This window comes from Peromyscus maniculatus, chromosome 15 (assembly GCF_049852395.1).
Source record: "Peromyscus maniculatus bairdii isolate BWxNUB_F1_BW_parent chromosome 15, HU_Pman_BW_mat_3.1, whole genome shotgun sequence".
NCBI classification, from domain to species: domain Eukaryota; kingdom Metazoa; phylum Chordata; class Mammalia; order Rodentia; family Cricetidae; genus Peromyscus; species Peromyscus maniculatus.
In genome coordinates, this window is record NC_134866.1 from 75,394,510 (window position 1) to 75,412,728 (window position 18,219).

The 18,219-nt window shown below is 38.5% G+C and overlaps 1 protein-coding gene across 2 annotated transcripts in view; it reads left to right on the forward strand.

Moving 5' to 3' along the window:
- The window catches only part of Cert1 (ceramide transporter 1), a 111,651-nt gene that overhangs the window by 63,748 nt on the left and 29,684 nt on the right, over positions 1 to 18,219 (forward strand). For both annotated transcript variants that reach the window (XM_006985752.4, XM_006985753.4), the window contains exons 4-7: positions 61 to 168; positions 1,260 to 1,398; positions 7,428 to 7,511; positions 16,693 to 16,850. In XM_006985752.4, coding sequence (XP_006985814.1) covers positions 61 to 168; positions 1,260 to 1,398; positions 7,428 to 7,511; positions 16,693 to 16,850 — 489 coding nt within the window. The remainder of the gene's footprint in view (positions 1 to 60; positions 169 to 1,259; positions 1,399 to 7,427; positions 7,512 to 16,692; positions 16,851 to 18,219) is intronic.

An 18,219-nucleotide genomic window follows, 5' to 3' on the forward strand; every position in this document is an offset into this window, starting at 1 on the left:
ATCCTCTTAAATATTTCTATTTATTTTTTTTTTTCATGTAGACTTTACTTTCTTTTTTAGACTGAATCGGGATATGGATCTGAGTCCAGTTTGCGTAGACATGGCTCCATGGTGTCACTGGTGTCTGGAGCAAGTGGCTATTCTGCTACATCCACGTCTTCATTCAAGGTTTGTGATTATGATGCTTTGAGGCAATGTCATGTAAGTTTAGTATTAGATAAATAACTTAGGTTACGTGTGTGTGTGTGTGTGTGTGTGTGTGTGTGTGTGTGTGTGTGTGTCAGAGACAGAGAGACAGAGACAGACAGAGACAGAGACAGACAGACAATGGGCATATGGAACTCAGAGGACAGTTAGTAGCATTGGCTCTGTTCTTTCACCACGTGGGTCCCAGGAGGTAAAGTCCAGGTGTCAGGCTTGGCAGTAGGTGCCTTTATCCTCTGAGTCATCTGACCAGCCCTTGATAGGTTCTTAAAAGAACTTTTCCGCAATGTAATTTACTTGAAGTTGTTGTAAGTTTTTAAGGGATGAAATCATGACATACACAAATATAAAATGAACACATGAGATTTTATTATCTTCATTCATTAATGAGGTAAGGTACAAATTTCAGATTGGTTCAAAAGAGAATCTGGAGAATATTAAAATGATTTGCTGATGAAAAACTGGCCAGCATCTGCAGATTAATAGTCAATGCCTTGAGGAATGTGGCTCAATGGTAGAGCCCTTGGCTAACCTGCAAAATTCCTGGGGTTAATCACCAGCACTGAAAAAATAATCAATGCTTCTGCACAAGTCAAAGTCCATTTGTGTCTCTTGAGACAAAAAACACACAACACTATTGGATTTTCTATTAAAAGACTTGTAAAATAATTCATATGCAATGAAAAGGAAAAACTTGTGCAGTCTGATATCATGTTCCCCTCGGGGTTCCCTGACAACCTCATCAATACTAGTAAACTACATCCAGTAATAATACATTTGCCCATTTCAAAGTCTGTCTGTGTCTCTTCACGGTGTTTTATAGGAAAATGTTGTTATGTTAGCAGATTATCAGGCAGAATTGCTTTCCTATTATCTATATGTTGTCAGTGTCTCTTCAAGCCTGTTCCTAGGAATATCACTTTGAAATTCACAGCTCTGGTTATCCCATTCCCTCGATGATAGGATGCCAGCCTAAAAGGTGACTAAACACCATAGGGCCAACAGTCTGCATCTGTTTTACTTGACTCACACACCCCCTGCTTTGTGTTTTACAGAAAGGACACAGTTTACGTGAGAAACTGGCTGAAATGGAAACCTTTAGAGACATCTTATGTAGACAAGTGGATACTCTCCAGAAGTACTTTGATGTCTGCGCTGATGCTGTCTCCAAGGATGAACTTCAAAGGGATAAAGGTTAATTAAGCTATTACCACTATTTTTACTTGGAGAATGAATAGCTTTAAAGCCTTTAGGTTTTTTTGTTTTTTGTTTTGTTTTGTTTTGTTTTAAGACAGGGTTTCTCTGTATAGCCTTGACTGTCTTAGAACTAACTCTGTAGACCAGGCTGGCCTCAAACTCACAGAGATCCTCCTGCCTCTGCTTCCCATGTGCTGGGATTACAGGCGTGTGTGCCACCACCCAGTTCAATTAGCTTTGAATTTGAGGCTTAAAGTTGCTTCCCGTTTGTTAGTGCTGAAGATATTGTTGATGTCAACACATGTTGAGTTCTCTTAATTTGCTCTGAAGGTGAACATGACCTCCCCAGCGATATTAGCACCTAGCCCTGCCTTCACCCCTCGTAGAAGAGCATTGCTGGTCATGACTGAGTTTCTTGGCCTTAGGAAATGTGTTGGACTTCAGATTCTTTTTGTCGTCTTTGTTTTTTGTTTACCTTTCGCTACCTTTTGTACTTAATTTTTTTATAATTTTATTTTTTTCTCCTTTATTCATGTTTTAGCTCTAACTCTGTGATTTGATGGCCACTTTGGGGTTTATGCATATGTAACTTACCACAATTCTGCCTTCAAAATAATACCATCATAGCACTTCATGTGTAGGAGCCAAAGCTTCCAGTAGTGTATTTCTAGTCTGCCCCACTACTGAGGCAAGACTTCTCTGAATTTCCTAATCGGTCCCCTGTAAACTCTGAGGCTTTCCATTCTGCACTGTGGGAACAAGTAACTTTCCTTACCTTCCTACATAAGGTCAGGCGGGGTACTACTCCCTGAATTCTCTCCAGAAGGTTTTCCCTGCTGTCAGTAGTCTCTCATGTGCAGGTACTCTCGTTACTCTGCTGAGGCCTCAAAAGAAACACCTGCTGGTTTCTGGTGGTGTCTGTGTAATCCTCTCCTTGTTTCTCATCTCCTTGGAAAAGAAAACCTTTGTGTTGTCTTAGCTGCACCTCACCTCAGCAGTCTGCTAGGTTTCCTGTCTTGAATGCACAGGCGGCTGGAACAATCATAAAGCTTACAGCATTTGTTTCTAAACCTTGGGTATCACTCCTTTATTGTTATCTAAGAACAGGTGTCCATTGTCTCATAAACTCTGTCCACTTTTTAGGATTTATGGTAAAGAATAAAATCAGTCTATTATTCATCTTCACTAGGAGCAGAAATCTTGTCCATTAGCTGTAGCCCCAGCCCATCTTTACATTTTAAATAGCTCAGCGAAGGACCCTGTCCCAAAAGATACTACAGAGAGTGATTGAGGAAGATATGACATGGACCTCCGGCCTCCTCAAGCATACGGGCTAAGTAGTATTTGCCTAGCATGAATGAGACTTTAGTTTCAATCCCTATGGAAAAAGATGGGGTGGGGGAAGATAATAATAACTTCAAGACTATTTAATTTAGGCAAAATTAAATACTTTTGGAAGAATATGGCTTTTTGTTCCTGGGCAGGATGAATAACTAAATTTATCCTCTACCACAAATATTTAAAAGTGAACAAAATCTGTGAGACAATGGACACTGTTTATCAGTAGAAGACAGCACACACATAGGTGCATGCACGTAGACTATATCATAGACCCTGAAAAGTGCTTTCAAGTGACTCAAAGATTTTATTCAGGAGATAAGAGGTCACTGTTAGCAAGAGCAACTGTTATTTGTTATTTCCATTGGATGTGTGTGTATGTGTGTGTATGTGTGTGTGTGTGTGTAAAATTAGGCTTTAAAAAAGTTTGAAAATCCCTTTTTGGTTCTAGTAAGCTATTAGGTGGAGAATATTAAATTTTTAAGAACCATTGGAATTTAATCTAATCAGAAATTTGTGTAGCTGAGGAATTTCTCTACAGCTCCCGCCAAGCCCCCGCAGTCCTGTAGCCCACTTATAAAATAAACACACAGACTCTTATATTATTTAAACTGTTTGGCCTAATGGCTCAGGCTTCTAGCTATCTAGTTCTTACATCTTAAATTAACCCATTTCTGTAAATCTATACCTTGCCACATGGCTCGTGGCTTACCAGTATTTTACATGTTGGTACTCATGGCAGTGGCTGGCAGCATCTCCTCTCTCAGCCTTCCTGCTCCCAGAATTCTCTACTGTGCTTGTCCCACCTATACTTCCTGCCTGACTACTGGCCAATCAGCATTTTATTTATACAGAGCAATATCCACAGCAAATTTGAAAAGTTACTATTTAAGCAAGAGTACATATTGAGATTAAACTTTTTAAAAAAAATACTTGCAGATGATTGTAATGTTAATTAGAATGGTAAAAGGCTAAAGATAGAAAAAAACCCTGATGTAAGTCATTCTAGTAATCTGAGAATCCGTGAATGAGCCTGTTGGTCAAGCATGGAGAATAGAGAGAAACTCATTTCAAGAGAATGTCATCATGATTAGTTATTATATTATTTATAGTATTTATCATGAAGTCTTTTAGGTATTTGATATTATCTGTTATAATTTTATAATAGACTTACCATGTATATATGTGTTAACTATTCCAAAAGCTATCAAAGTTCAAAGTACCGAAGATTGAATGGCTTAAATAAGTTTCATTTTCTCACAGTTGTGAAAGCAAAGTGTTGGCAGTATTGACTACTCCCAAGAGTGATGAGTTAAAGTCTCATTCAAGGACTGTTGCTGGCCCATAAGCGCTGTCTTCTTGCTCTCTCATCATCTCTGCACATGGGTGTTTCCAGAGAGCCTCTGATGACCTCATATTTACTTAATTGCCCCAGTCACATTGTGAGGTACTGGCAACAGACTAGAAGTTGGAGAAAATATTTAATTCACTGGTATCTAAGAAATATTTAAGTACTGAAAAGGTTGCTCAATGATTATTTGAATCATATAGGTGATCTTAAGAAAAAAACAATTCATCATACTGCCATGAACCCAATATATCAGAAACAAATGGACATATTCTATTTTTCCACAATGTTATCATTCAAATTCAGAAGCCACATTACTTTTAATTCATCTGATTTCATTGAGAGCTGCCTGTCACCACTATAGAAGTGGTGGGACCTGGAAGAATGAAGCTGATAAATGAGACAGACTAAAGTCTCATGTAATAGCCCACTTTATTCAGAGCCTCAGACAGTTTATACTCTGGGAGTTAAAGGTCACCTGAGTAATGTTCTCATGAGTTCAAGCTGTAGACAATCACAAATACATCCGTTTTTCTATTGAGGCATATATAAAGGATAGTTAAATATTTAATTGAATAACAACAGCAGCAATAATGAGTAATCTGAAGTCAACTCACTTTTATCTGCTACACCTTAGAGGAACACGAAAACACATTCTAAGACCAATTCTGTGATTTGAAGAAACTGAAGTCACATGACTTTTGTCTTGTTGTCTTGGAGTTTTCTCAGAGGCACTCAGAATTCTCCTCACACAACTCCTTTCATGGACCATGCTCCAACACTGGCCATTGGCAATCACAAGCTCTATTCCAATCTTAATTGCTAATATTTTGTCATATCACAGACCCAACATATATGTCTGTATGTGTGTCTGTGTATATATTTATGCGTGTAGGTTATAGAATAGCTACAGTAAGCATAGAATGCCTCTGAATTCAAAGGTGACTTACTAAAGGTAAAGGCAGAGACCTGTTATGAATGCAAAGAAAGTCACTGTAAGTAGATCCAGTACTAAGGAACCCAGTTGGAGAACTACTGAAAGCCCTCAGAGCTAAGCTATAGGGCTGAGCTGTAGAATTGCAATATTTGTACAGCTGCAAGATTGAGTTAAAGGACCAGTTCCAGGTGGTTTGGTCTGGACAAAGACAAAGAGTTTGAGTAGGTTGCTATCCTTTATTGGAGGAATTGTGCTGAACAGAAGTCTCTGAGACACTTGGGAATTCTCTGCCTGTTGGTCCTTTAAGCCATGTATCGGGGTCAGATAATGTTCAATTGGGTTATCATTATCATCATCATAGTATTAGCTTTCTTTTTTATGGCTTCCAGATGAAGTTGTGGCACCTTTCATTGTTTTAGTGTGCTTGTGTGTTATGTTCATGGGCCTGGTTTTTCTGTGTGTACCATCTGATCCCAGACTGCTTTTGATATATTTGTAGGTAGGACCTTTTTACTTGTAATTATAAGTTTTTATCCATCTATTTCTCGTTGTGTGGGACAGATGGTGATATCTACATACATAGTTGAGATGCAGAATTATTCTGCATTTGCACTCAAAATAGAGCAAAATGACGCTTTGGGAAATGCAGCCATCCATAGCAGGGTACTGCCTGAAAATCACTGTGATATACAGTCTGGAGTATCTTAAAAGGCTACATCCTAATCTCTACAATACCCTGTGCCCTTGTTCTACTGAATCAGAGCATTGGGAAGGAGAGAGGGAGAATATAAAATTATATTCTTTGTTTCTCAGATGAGTCTAAATAATTTTTCTAATAGAAAGGCCAGCAAAAAATGAAATTATAGAGATCATTTGAATTTTCCAAGAAAAACCATCCTTCAAATCATGAGACTAGATAATGTCTAGAACAAATGTAACAAAATATCTGTTGTAGGAAGTGTTAGGGGAGTAGCTAATAAACTATTAATTTTCCATTGATAGGATTTTTTTTTAATGTAGGAAGATGTCAAAAGAACCTAGCCAGTGAACTAATGAGCTTAAAACAGAAGGTACTTGAAGGTCATCATTGTAACATTTGCCAGAGAACTAATTTAAGAGTAGTCACATTGTGACTTCACTAGCTAGCATAAATGACTGTTCTGTGAGAACAAAGATGCAAGGTAAATTAATGTAAAGAGATAGTACCATATTTCCTTTATTTGGTAACATATATACTTGTGTAAAACGAATGTAAAACCTACAAACTTTAGGATTTTTTTCTCATTGGAGAAATTAAAAGGGATATCCAGGCACAAATACACATTGGAATAAATGAAAATTGACATCACATCTAGAAGTATTATTTTCCCTGTATATACAGAAATAGATTGGAGAATTCTCAGAGGATAGAGAAGATATCTCTCACTTTGCAGCTGTCAGTTTTTCTAGCCTCTTCAATTTTTGTTGTTGTTGTTGTTGTTATCTCTATATAAAAGTAGGTAGGTATGTGGATATGCCCGTACCATAGTGCCTGTGTTGAGGCACAGAGAACAGCTTGAGGGAGTTGGTTATCAACTTCCATTCTTAGGATTGAACTCTGTTTGTCAGGCCTGATGGCAAGTACTTTTACCTTGCCAGACCATTCCAGGATTATTAATGAGTCATAAGATGACCCTAGTGAAGGTAGAAGAGATAGGAAGACTGCCTTAGTTATACTGCTGTGAATAGAAACCATGACCATGACAACTCTTATAAAGGAAAACATTTAATGGACTGGCTTACAGTCCAGAGGTTCAGTCCATTATCATCATGTTGGGACATGGCAGCATGCAGGCAGACATGGTGCTGGAGAAGTAGCTGAGAGTCCTACATTGTGCAGGAAACAGGAAGTGGGCAGTATCTTGAACACATATGAGATCTCAGAGTCCACATCCACAGTGACACCCTTCCTCCAATAAGACCACATCTGCTCGCCGGGCGGTGGTGGCGCACGCCTTTAATCCCAGCACTCGGGAGGCAGAGCCAGGCGGATCTCTGTGAGTTCGAGGCCAGCCTGGGCTACCAAGTGAGTTCCAGGAAAGGCGCAAAGCTACGCAGAGAAACCCTGTCTCGAAAAACAAAAAAAAAAAAAAAAAAGACCACATCTGCTCTACAAGGCCACACCTCCTACTAGTGTCACTTCTTTTGGGGGCCATTTTCTTTCAAACCACAAAGACTAAACGGTATAATTCAATAACCATCTATTCCACAGATGACAATATACTTAATATCATTTCACAACATAGTTATTAAGCTTATCTTGATAACCAGTGAAAACACAAAAGATGAATAAGAGCTTATGTTCAGTTGAACATAAGAATAAGCCAGTTTTCATTGAAATATCCTTAAATGTTTTTTATTTAGTGGTAGAAGATGATGAAGATGACTTCCCTACAACTCGTTCTGATGGAGACTTCTTGCACAATACCAATGGTAATAAGGAAAAATGTAAGTAATACCTTTTCTCCTACAATTGGATGGAATGTATTTTGTGAGATTATATAGTAGCTGTATGTCAAAGAAAAATTCCTGAGTAATTTTTAAAAGCAATGGGACTCTTAAAATCCAAAGTTAAAATATCTTTGAAGAAAACCATGTAAGTAAAATACATCTTGATATCATGTAATAATGGCTTGATGTCTAACAAAGGCTCATTCTAAATTCCAAATATTAACCTCACTTCATTAGTATTGCTAGTTAGTTGCTAGTATTAAGTATTTATTTTTTTCTAAATAAATATAAAGTAAAACCTATCAATAGCATATTCCAGCTGTCTTATGCATGGAAGTAATTTTCTGTTTTATAGGTTATACTAGACTATCCCATTATTAATGCTAAAGTTTATTGCTTCTCTCTTCCCATCTTTCCCTTCTCTCTTTCCTTCTCGGTTTTTATTTATTGTAGCTCCTTCCTTATAACATACTGCCCCTTCCTTGTGTAAAGGTCCAATTTAATGTTATAACTTACTAAAAAAGTTGTCCTTGTAATTTAAAGCTAGAATCTTGAAGCCTATCAAGTCATTCAGCATCTCTATAATATTGAAGCATTTTTTGAAAAGTTTCTTTGGCTTATATTTTAATGTCATAGTGAATAATATGGTGTAATACAAAAGGTGCCTTATTAGAATGTTGAAAAATCATTAAAAGAAGTTTTAAAACTGTGAGCCTAGCCGGGCGTTGGTGGCGCACGCCTTTAATCCCAGCACTCGGGAGGCAGAGCCAGGCGGATCTCTGTGAGTTCGAGGCCAGCCTGGGCTACCAAGTGAGCTCCAGGAAAGGCGCAAAGCTACACAGAGAAACCCTGTCTCGAAAAACCAAAAAAAAAAAAAAAAAAAAAAAAAACTGTGAGCCTAATCTTTCATCCCACATATGCTCAGCTATATCACATGCTTTCCCAAAAAAGGTTATTTTCTTTAGATACTGAAGTGGAAATTCCTTGATTTGATAATACTGTATTAACAAATACAGCCAAAGATAATTGTATTGTGCTATCAAGAAAGTAATTAATAGAGCTGGCAAAATGGCTCCTGTCTTAGTTAGGGTTTTTATTGCTGCCATGAAACATCAAGACCAAAACACCAGGTTGGGAAGGATAGGGCTTATTTTGCTTAATACCTCCACTGTTCATCATTGAATGAAGTCAGGAAAGGAACACAAATGGACCAGGATCTTGGTCAAGGAGAGGTGGTGCTTACTGGCTTGCTCCACAGGGCTTCCTCAAGCTGCTTGCTTGCTTGCTTGCTTGCTTGCTTTCTTTCTTTCTTTCTTTCTTTCTTTCTTTCTTTCTTTCTTTCTTTCTTTCTTTCTTTCTTTCTTTCTTCCTTTCTTTCTTTCTTTCTTTCTTTCTTTCTTTCTTCTTTCCTTCCTTCCTTCCTTCCTTCCTTCTTTTTTTTTTTTTTTTTTGATTCATTGGTGTTTTTGCCTTCTTGTATGTCTGTGTGAGGGTATTGAATCCTCTGGAAGTAGAGTTGCAGACAGTTGTGAGCTGCCATGTGGATACTGGTTTGAACCCGGGTCCCTAAAAGAGCAGTTAGTATTCTTAACTACTCAGCCATCCCTCCAGCATCCAGCCTGCTTTTTTGTAGAACCCAGGACCACTAGCAACCCATGGATGGCACCTACAATGGGTTGAGCCCCATTGATCGCTAATTAGGAAAATGTCTTACTGGTCTGCCTATGGAGGCATTAATTTCCTGATTGAAGTTCCTCTGAGATGACTTTAGCTTGCGTCATGAAAATATTCAGCAAAGCTCCCTCAGTAAAGTCCTTACTGCATAAGCATGAGGGTCTGTTTGAGCCTCAGCACCCATCTAAAAGAACAAGGCACAGCCATTTGTACCTGTAATTCCAGCGGGGGGGGGGGGGGGGGGGGATAGAGAAGGTTCTCTGTGGCATGTGGTTTACTCAGTTCAGCCAAGTCAGTGAGCTCTAGGACCAATGAGAGACCTTGTCTTAAAAAAATAAAATAGAAAGCGACCAAGACAGCCAACATTGAACTCTGGCCTACACATGCACTCATACATGTGTATCTACACACATTACACACAAAACATATATATACACACACATACAAATTAAATAGAATTATATGTAGTGATTATTGAGCTCTGACTGTGTCACTGTCCAGGGACTCTAAAACTAAGCTATTTGCTTGGTAAGTTTACATACTGAAAGATGCAACCTCTTTCTTGTATCCTGTTCCCAAACACTATAACAGACATAACTTCTTGACACAAATCAGAAGACAGCTCTTAGAGAACTGAATAGCCATAGAGAAAACACCTGTAAGAAGAGCTGTGCAGATACCACCATCAGAAAGCTGACTCCACCAGATTACCCTTCAAACCCACTAGTTGAAAGGCTTGCTAGCTCCTTTAGTGTCTAACCCTTAACTGTTAAGATCACTTATACATTTATAGATATAGATCAGGTCTCTATACATTTTAAGAAAGGCTCCTACCTAAAAGACGGTGACTAGCACACACAAACTAGATAAAGAAACTAAGACAAAGCAGGAAGTTATAATTAATGTCTTCAAAAGAAAACAGAAATCAAGAGTCATAAGCCTACCCTGCACCGAATGGGGACAGGTAAGGCCCCATCTCTGGACTGGGCAGACCAGGTCTCTAGCCCCTGGGCCCCAAGGGCACATTGTGTGCCCCTCCCCTAAACCATTGGAGCCTCAAGGACCCGCCAGCTGCCTCTTCTCCTGCTCTATCGCCAAGAAAACAGGTCTCACCCTGCACCAATTAGGAATAGCTGCTTCCTGAGAGAGAGCCCACTGATGCCCATTGAACTAAAATTTGCTCCCTGAGACACAAGACTCCACCAGCACCAATTGAACCAAGAGCCCGGGTTACACCAAGGGCTCCCATTACACCAAGAACATCAGTCGGACCAAAAGAGGCTCCCTCAGACACAGACACCACATGCATGGAGTGGAAGAAGAGATGGGTAGAAGCCAGTGCAAAAATACAGTCAACAACATAAAAACTAATATGGCGCCATCAGAACCTAGCGGTGCAACATCAGCAAGACCTGAACATCCCAAAGCAGAAGAAGCAAAAGAAATCGACCTTAAAAATGACTTTAAGAAGATGAGAGAGGCCTTTAAAGAGGAAATGAAAATTTCTCTGAAAGAATTAGAAGAAAAGACAAAAAATTGGAAGAAATCAATAAATCTCTTAAAGAAAGCCAAGAAAAAGCAATTAAACAGATGAATGAAACAGTCCAAGATTTGAAAACTGAAATAGAGGCAATAAAGAAGACACAAACTGAGGGAATGCTGGAAATAGGAAATCTGAGTAAATGAACAGGAACTACAGATGCAAGCATAACCAACAGAATGCAAGAGATGAAAGAGAGAATCTCTGGTGTTGAAGATACGTAGAGGAAATAGATTCATCAGTCAAAGAAAACACTAAAGCCAATAAAGTCATAACACAAAACGTCCAGGAAATTTGGGACACCATGAAAAGACATTTTTAGATTTAGGGATAGAAGAAGGAGAAGAATACGAACTCAAAGGCACAGAAAATATATTCAATAAAATCATAGAAAACTCTCCCAACCTAAAGAAGGAAATGCCTATGAAGATACAAGAAGCTTACAGAAGACCAAATAGACTGGATCACCCCCCCCCCATAAAAGTCCCCTTGCCACATAATAATCAAACCACTAAACATACAGAATAAAGAAAAAATATTAAGAGCTGCAAAGGAAAAAGGCCAAGTAACATATAAAGGCAGACCCATCAGAATAACACCTGACTTCTCAATGGAGACTCTGAAAGCCAGAAGGTCCTGGACAGATGTTATGCAGACACTAAGAGACCATGGATGCCAACCCAGACTATTATATCCAGCAAAACTCTCAATCGCCATAGACGGAGTAACAAAATATTCCATGATAAAACCAGATTTAAACAATATCTATCCACAAATCCATCTCTATAAAAAGCACTAGAAGGAAAAACCCAACCTAAGGAAGTTAGATACACCCATGAAAACACAGATAATAGATAATCCCACACCAACAAATACCAAAGAAGAGAAACACACAACACTACCAACAAAAAATAACAGGAATTAGCAATCACTGGTCATTAATATCTATTAATATCAATGGTCTCAATTTGCCTATAAAAAGACACAGGCTGACAGAATGGATACAAAAATAGGATCCATCCTTCTGCTACATACAAGAAACACACCTCAACTTCAAAGACACTACCTGAGAGTAAAAGGCTGGGAAAAGAACTCAAGAAACTAGACATCAAAATGCTGAACAATCCAATTAAAAAATGGCCTACAGAGCTAAACAGAATTCTCAACAGAAGAATCTCAAATGGCTGAAAGACATTTAAGGAATTGCTCAACATTCTTAGTCATCAGGGAAATGCAAATCAAAATGACTGAGATACCATTGTACACCTGTCAAAATGGCTAAGATCAAAAGCACTTATGTTGGAGAGGATGTGGAGCAAGGGGAACACTCCTACACTGTTGATGGGAATGCAAACTTGTACAACCACTTTGGAAATCAGTATGGCTGTTTCTCAGAAAATTGGGAATCAGTCTTCCTCAAGACCCAGCTATACCACTCTTGAGCATATATCCAAGGGATGCTCAATCATACCACAAGCACACATGCTCAATTATGTTCATAGCAGCATTATTCTTAATAGCCAGAACCTGGAAAAAAACCTAGATGCCCCTCAACTTAAGAATGGATAAAGAAAATGTGGCATATATACACAATGGAGTATTACTCAACAGAGAAAAATGACATCATGAAATTTGCAGGCAAATTTATAGAACTAGAAAATATCATCCTGAGTGATGTAACACAAACTCAGAAGGACAGACATGGTATGTTCTCACTCATAAGTGGGTACTAAATGTAAAACAAAGGATAACAGGCTGCAAACCACAGCTCCAGGGAAGCTAGCTAGTAAGGAGGATCCTAGGAAGGGCACGTGGATAGCTCAGTGATGGAGAAATGGATGAGATCTACATGAGCAAACTGGGGGTGACGGGAGGTAATGGAAGGCAAGGGATGGGGGATGAGAACATAGGAGAACAGGAGGTTTGAGCTGGAACAGGGACAGAGTGGGAGAGCAAGAAAAGAGGTACTATGATTAATGAAGACACCATGGGAATAGGAAGAAACAGAGAGCTAGGGAAGTTCCCAGGAACCCACAAGGATATCCCCACCTTAGACTACTGGCAGTAGTCAAGAGGGTACCTGAACTGGCCTACTCTGGAGATCAGATGGCTGAGTATCCTAACTGTCATCATAGAACCCTCATCCAGTGACTGATGGAAGCAGATACAGAAATCCTCAGCTGGGTGACAGGCCGAGCTCCAGGAATCCAATTGATGAGAGAGAGGAGGGATTCTATGAGCAAGGGACATCGAGATCATGATGGGAAAATGTACGGAGACGGCCAGCCAAGCTAGTGGAAATGCATGAACTGTGGACCAATAACTGTGGAGCCCCCATGCTACTGGACTAGGTCCTCTGGATAGGTGAGACAGTCATTTAGCTTGAACTGTCTGGGGAGCCCCCAGGCAGTGGGATCGGGACCCATCCCTGGTACATGAGTGGGCTTTTTGGAACCCAGTGCCTATGGTAGGATACCTTTCGCAGCCTTGATACAGGGAGGAGGGCCTTAGACCTGCCTCACCTGAATGTAGGAGGCTCTGCTGACTCCCTATGGGAGACCTTGCCTTAAAGGAGGTGGGTTGGGAGGGTACGGCTGGGGGGCAGGAAGAAGGTGGAGAGGGGGATCTGTGGTTGGTGTGTAAAATGAATAAAAAATTGATTTTTAAAAAAATTTTTTAAAAAGAAAACAGAAGTTATCCAAATTTGAGTCTGTTTGCGGATCCTATTACATCTACAAACAGGAATTTTAGTGTGATCTGTACAAAGAAAATTTTAAGGTTTGGGAGTATAGCTCAGAGGCAGAGTACTTGTCTACTATGCACAAGGCCCTGGATTTAAGCTCCACATTGCAAACAGAAACATTTTTTAAGAATTATAACAAATCCATTAAGAACTATTAGAACTATAAATGACTGAGCAAGTTTGCAAGGTGTAGGACAAGTATATAAAATATCAGTTATATTTGTACATGCTATGAACAATCTGAAAATTGTATGTGTGTGTGTGTGTGTGTGTGTGTGTACATTTACATGAGCAGACTCCCCTAAAGGCCAGAAGTGGGCATTGGATCCCATGGATCTAGATTTATAGGCAATTGTGAATATTAAGAACTAAATGAACTCTGAGCCTCTGAAAGGACAGAAAGTCCTAGCTGAGCCATCTTTCTAGCCCTATTTTTTGAGACCAGGTCTTACTATATAGTCCTGTTTTACAATTTAGCCTTGGCTGGCCTGGAACTCAATATGTAGAACAGACTGAACCAAACTCAGAGTAATAATACACCTTCCTCTGCCTCCTGAGTACTGGGATTAAAGGTAGGGGTGTGTGTGTGTGTGTGTGTGTGTGTGTGTGTGTGTGTGTGTGTGTGTGTGTGTGTGTGTGTGTGTCTGTGTGTGTGTCTGTGTGTGTGTGTCTGTGTGTGTGTGTGTGCACCTGCCTCCACACCCAGCATGCCTCCTGTTTTTGTTTGAGAGACACAGGATTTAGCTTTGTAGCCCAAATTGGCCTTGAACTCAGTGATACTGCCATTTTAGCCCCTGAATTATAGGCATAGACACTATGCCCAGCACATGGATAAATCTTGAAAATGTGTGAAGTAGAACTTTATCACAACACTGCTTTATGTTTATAGTTACATTTCATATAACATATAAGATATGTTGTAGAGGCAGAAAATAGATAAGCAATTGCTCAGAACAAAGGACTTGAGGAAAATGGAAAGCGATTTCAGGTCGACTTATAGTTGTAAGAGAATTTGATTGTGCTGATGATAGTTACACAACTCTGAACATACTGAAAACAATTGAATTTTATGAGTGAATTTTGTGGGGAGTTTATCTCAATAAAGCCATTTTTTAAAAAACTATATATGACAGGAGGTAAAGCTTAGTGGCAGAGAACTTGCCTTGCCTACACAAAGCCCCAAATGATGTCCAGCAGAGCCAAAATAAATGAATATGGTTGTATTTTCCAGTATTTAAGTGAACTCCTATACTCCTTTGCTTGGCTTATGGCTGATATATGACTGTGTCAGGAGTTGATTTCTTCTTATTGCTGAGTGATGTTCCATTGTATGGATACACTGCAATTTGTTTATCCATTGATGAACAATTGGGTTGTTTATGTTTGGGGATATTATAAATAAAGCTACTGTGAACATTCACACAGAGGCCTTTATAGTCATATATTTCATTTCTTTTGTTTGTTTGTTTTGTTTGTTTTTGAGACAGGGTTTCTCTGTGTAGCTTTGGAGCCTATCCTGGAACTCACTCTGTAGACTGGGCTGGCCTTGAACTCACAAAGATCCACCTGCCTCTGTCTCCAGAGGGCTGGGATTAAAGGCATGTGCCACCACCACCCGGCCAATATGTCATATTTCTTAGGATTAAGTGCTTGTGCATAGAATCTCAAAATTATATGGTAGATGAATTTTTAACTCTTAAACTGTGAAAGGTACCTCTTGTGGTTTTAATTTGCATTTCTCTGGGAAGTAAGCATCTTCTTATGTGCTCCCTTTTAATCTCTTACTTCTTTGTTGAAATGTATTCACATCTTTTGTTCTTTCCTCCATCCTCTTCTCCCCCCCCCCCCAGTGTTGGGGCATGAAAACCAGAACTTTGTTCATGGAGCTACATTCCATTCTTAGCCCCTAGTCTTTGTGGGTTATTTTGTGTCTTTTAATTGTTTATTTACTCAGTGTACTGTATTTTTAGGTTCCTTGATATGTTGTAGATATAAGTCCATGATTAGTATATGCCATTCATTTTATCTTTTTGTAGCTTATCTTTTTACAATGTCTTCAAAAATAACAATTTTAAATCTTGATTGAATATTCTATAATTTTGTTCTTTACCCTTAGTGTCATAACTACAAACAAGTCTTTTAAGTCAGGGTGTCATTATTTCCTTGTAAATGTTCTAGCTAGATGACTACATGATGTAGCAGGAATCTTAAGAAGTTCTTATTAATAAAATGAAACCTGAGGCCAGTTATAGGGGTGAACACTGGAAGATCAGAGAGACAGAACAAACCACAGCTAACCTTACCTGGCCAACTTCTCAGCTGATCTTGTTTCCTCAGAATGGAAGCCTCTGTGTCCTCATATCCGAATGGCTCACAGCTGAACTGTGCTGCTCAAAAGCCTGAAGTTTAACCAGCCAAATGCTTCTAGTTTCTGGTCCTCATGCCTTATATACCTTTCTGCTTTCTACCACCACTCCCTGTGATTAAAGGCTCGCTTTGTGGGATTAAAGGCGTGTGTCACCATGCCTGGCTGTTTCCAATGTGGCCTTGAACTCACAGAGATCCAGACGGATTTCTACCTCTGGAGTGCTAGGATTAAAGGTCTGAGTGCCACCATTTTCTAGCCTTGTATCTAGTGGCTGTTCTGTCTCTGACCCAGAAAGTTTATTAGGGTGTATAATATTTTGGGAAACACACCACACATATTAGCTGTAGAGTAAGATATTTCCTTGTTTGTATCTTAGGATTATTTAAGATCTGTTATTTAATACAATGGCTAACCCTGAATAAAAATTATAAAGGTAAAGATAAAAGTCATTTAATATGTGAATTGGTCCTGGACTTAAATATTTTAAATTTCATGTTGTTTTGTTAAATTCTACAGTTCATTTTGGTATAGTTTTAAAATTGTAGATTTTCTAAAAATGTAAAGTATCTCTAATTAAGTCCCTCTAAGCTCAAACATGTCACAATTGTGAGTATTGCTTCTCTTCCTACTGGACTTAGTGAGTACAGTATAGCAAGTGAGTTTAGGAAATAGAATCTAGAAAATGCCTCAAAGCTTTGCTCACAGCACAGTAGGGTTTTTCGGTGATGATCTACAGGAAATGTACAATCCAAAACCTTGCTCTGATTTGCTAATTTTATAAATACTTGCTAATCTTAAATGTGGTGAAATCATTTCATTTGAATGATTTTCAGTGAGTAACTTTCTTTTTCAGTTTTTCCACATGTAACACCAAAAGGAATTAATGGTATAGACTTTAAAGGGGAAGCAATAACTTTCAAAGCAACTACTGCTGGAATCCTTGCTACACTTTCTCATTGTATTGAGTTAATGGTAAAACGGGAAGAGAGCTGGCAAAAAAGACATGATAAGGTAAGAATTTTCTTCATTTTTAAAACAATATTTTAAACTCTGTGTGTTCATTGAATTTCTAAGGGGAAGGACCTCTGGTTGGATAGAGGTATCGGGGATGTTTATTTTGCCACTTGATCATAATCCTCAACTCATTATTTACCAGTGATTTTTTTCAGTTATTATACAACATGCTTTCTTGATTACATTTAATATAAAAATTCTTTAAATGTCATTTATGATGATTTGATATAGACGTACATTTTGCTTTACTCTCTTTTAGTGTATAAAGTTTGAGTCTATGTTTAAGTTATATGAACTAACTTGAATACTGATGTATAAAGTTAAATATTTACTTGTTAAATTCATAGCCATTATGTTTCCCTGTTAACTGTGATATCATTTAACATACATTATATTGTTCATATATTTGCCCTATGCTCCATTTTCCCACCTTTATTTAATCAGCAGTATTGATAATAATGTTATAACACGAATTTCTAGCTTTTAATGTGAACTATGGCCCCCTGAATTTGCTTAGTAGGGAAACTTCTGTTTAAAATCTAACATTTGTAAAATAACCAAATGCTAAAATTAGGCCACATCTTAGAAAATCCAGTTCTGCCTAATGTCATCATTTTTCAGAAGGAACTGAGACAAGGCCTTGTCTAAAGGTGCTAAGCAGCAAAGCTGTAGCAGATTTCCGTGCACTGGGTATATTTGCTCTGGTCTCCAGGCTATCCATCAGTCAGGATCACATTCATTAGACACTGTTACTGCTCACAGTGTTTGAAGATCTTTCAGTTTGAGCAAAACACTAAGAAAAGCCGCAACAGCTGTTTTAACACTACTTTGACACAGGATTGAAGGAAACAGCACTGTGTATCAGTTCTCATGTTTTAGAAGAGAAGAGAGCTAGCTGGTCAGAGTTCTGAAGCAGAGGTGAGAGGGAGACATATTAACTAGCAGTATGCAAACCTTTTTCTGATACACATGTTCCAAGCCCCCCACCCCCACCAGTGGATATAAAATCACAAAGAGTATCAAATTCTTTATGTGCTATTTTTTCTACATATTCATGCCTATGATAAATTTTAACTTAATATATTAGGCACAGTAAAAGTGATGAAGTCAGTATTGATAATTCACAGGAAGTTATTTATCAGTAAATATCTTTTAGGTAATTCATAAAATCAGGAAAGAAGGCACAATGACAATGTGATTTCATTGATGCTGTTTTGTTATAAAGTGTTCTCATGCCCTCTACAAGCTAAAAATAGGGAAATAAACAGGAAATGGTCCCTCAAGAAGCTTACACTCTATAGAACACATTAGATATGTGATGATGATAACAGCTATATGACAGAATTGTTTATATTTTTTTAAACTT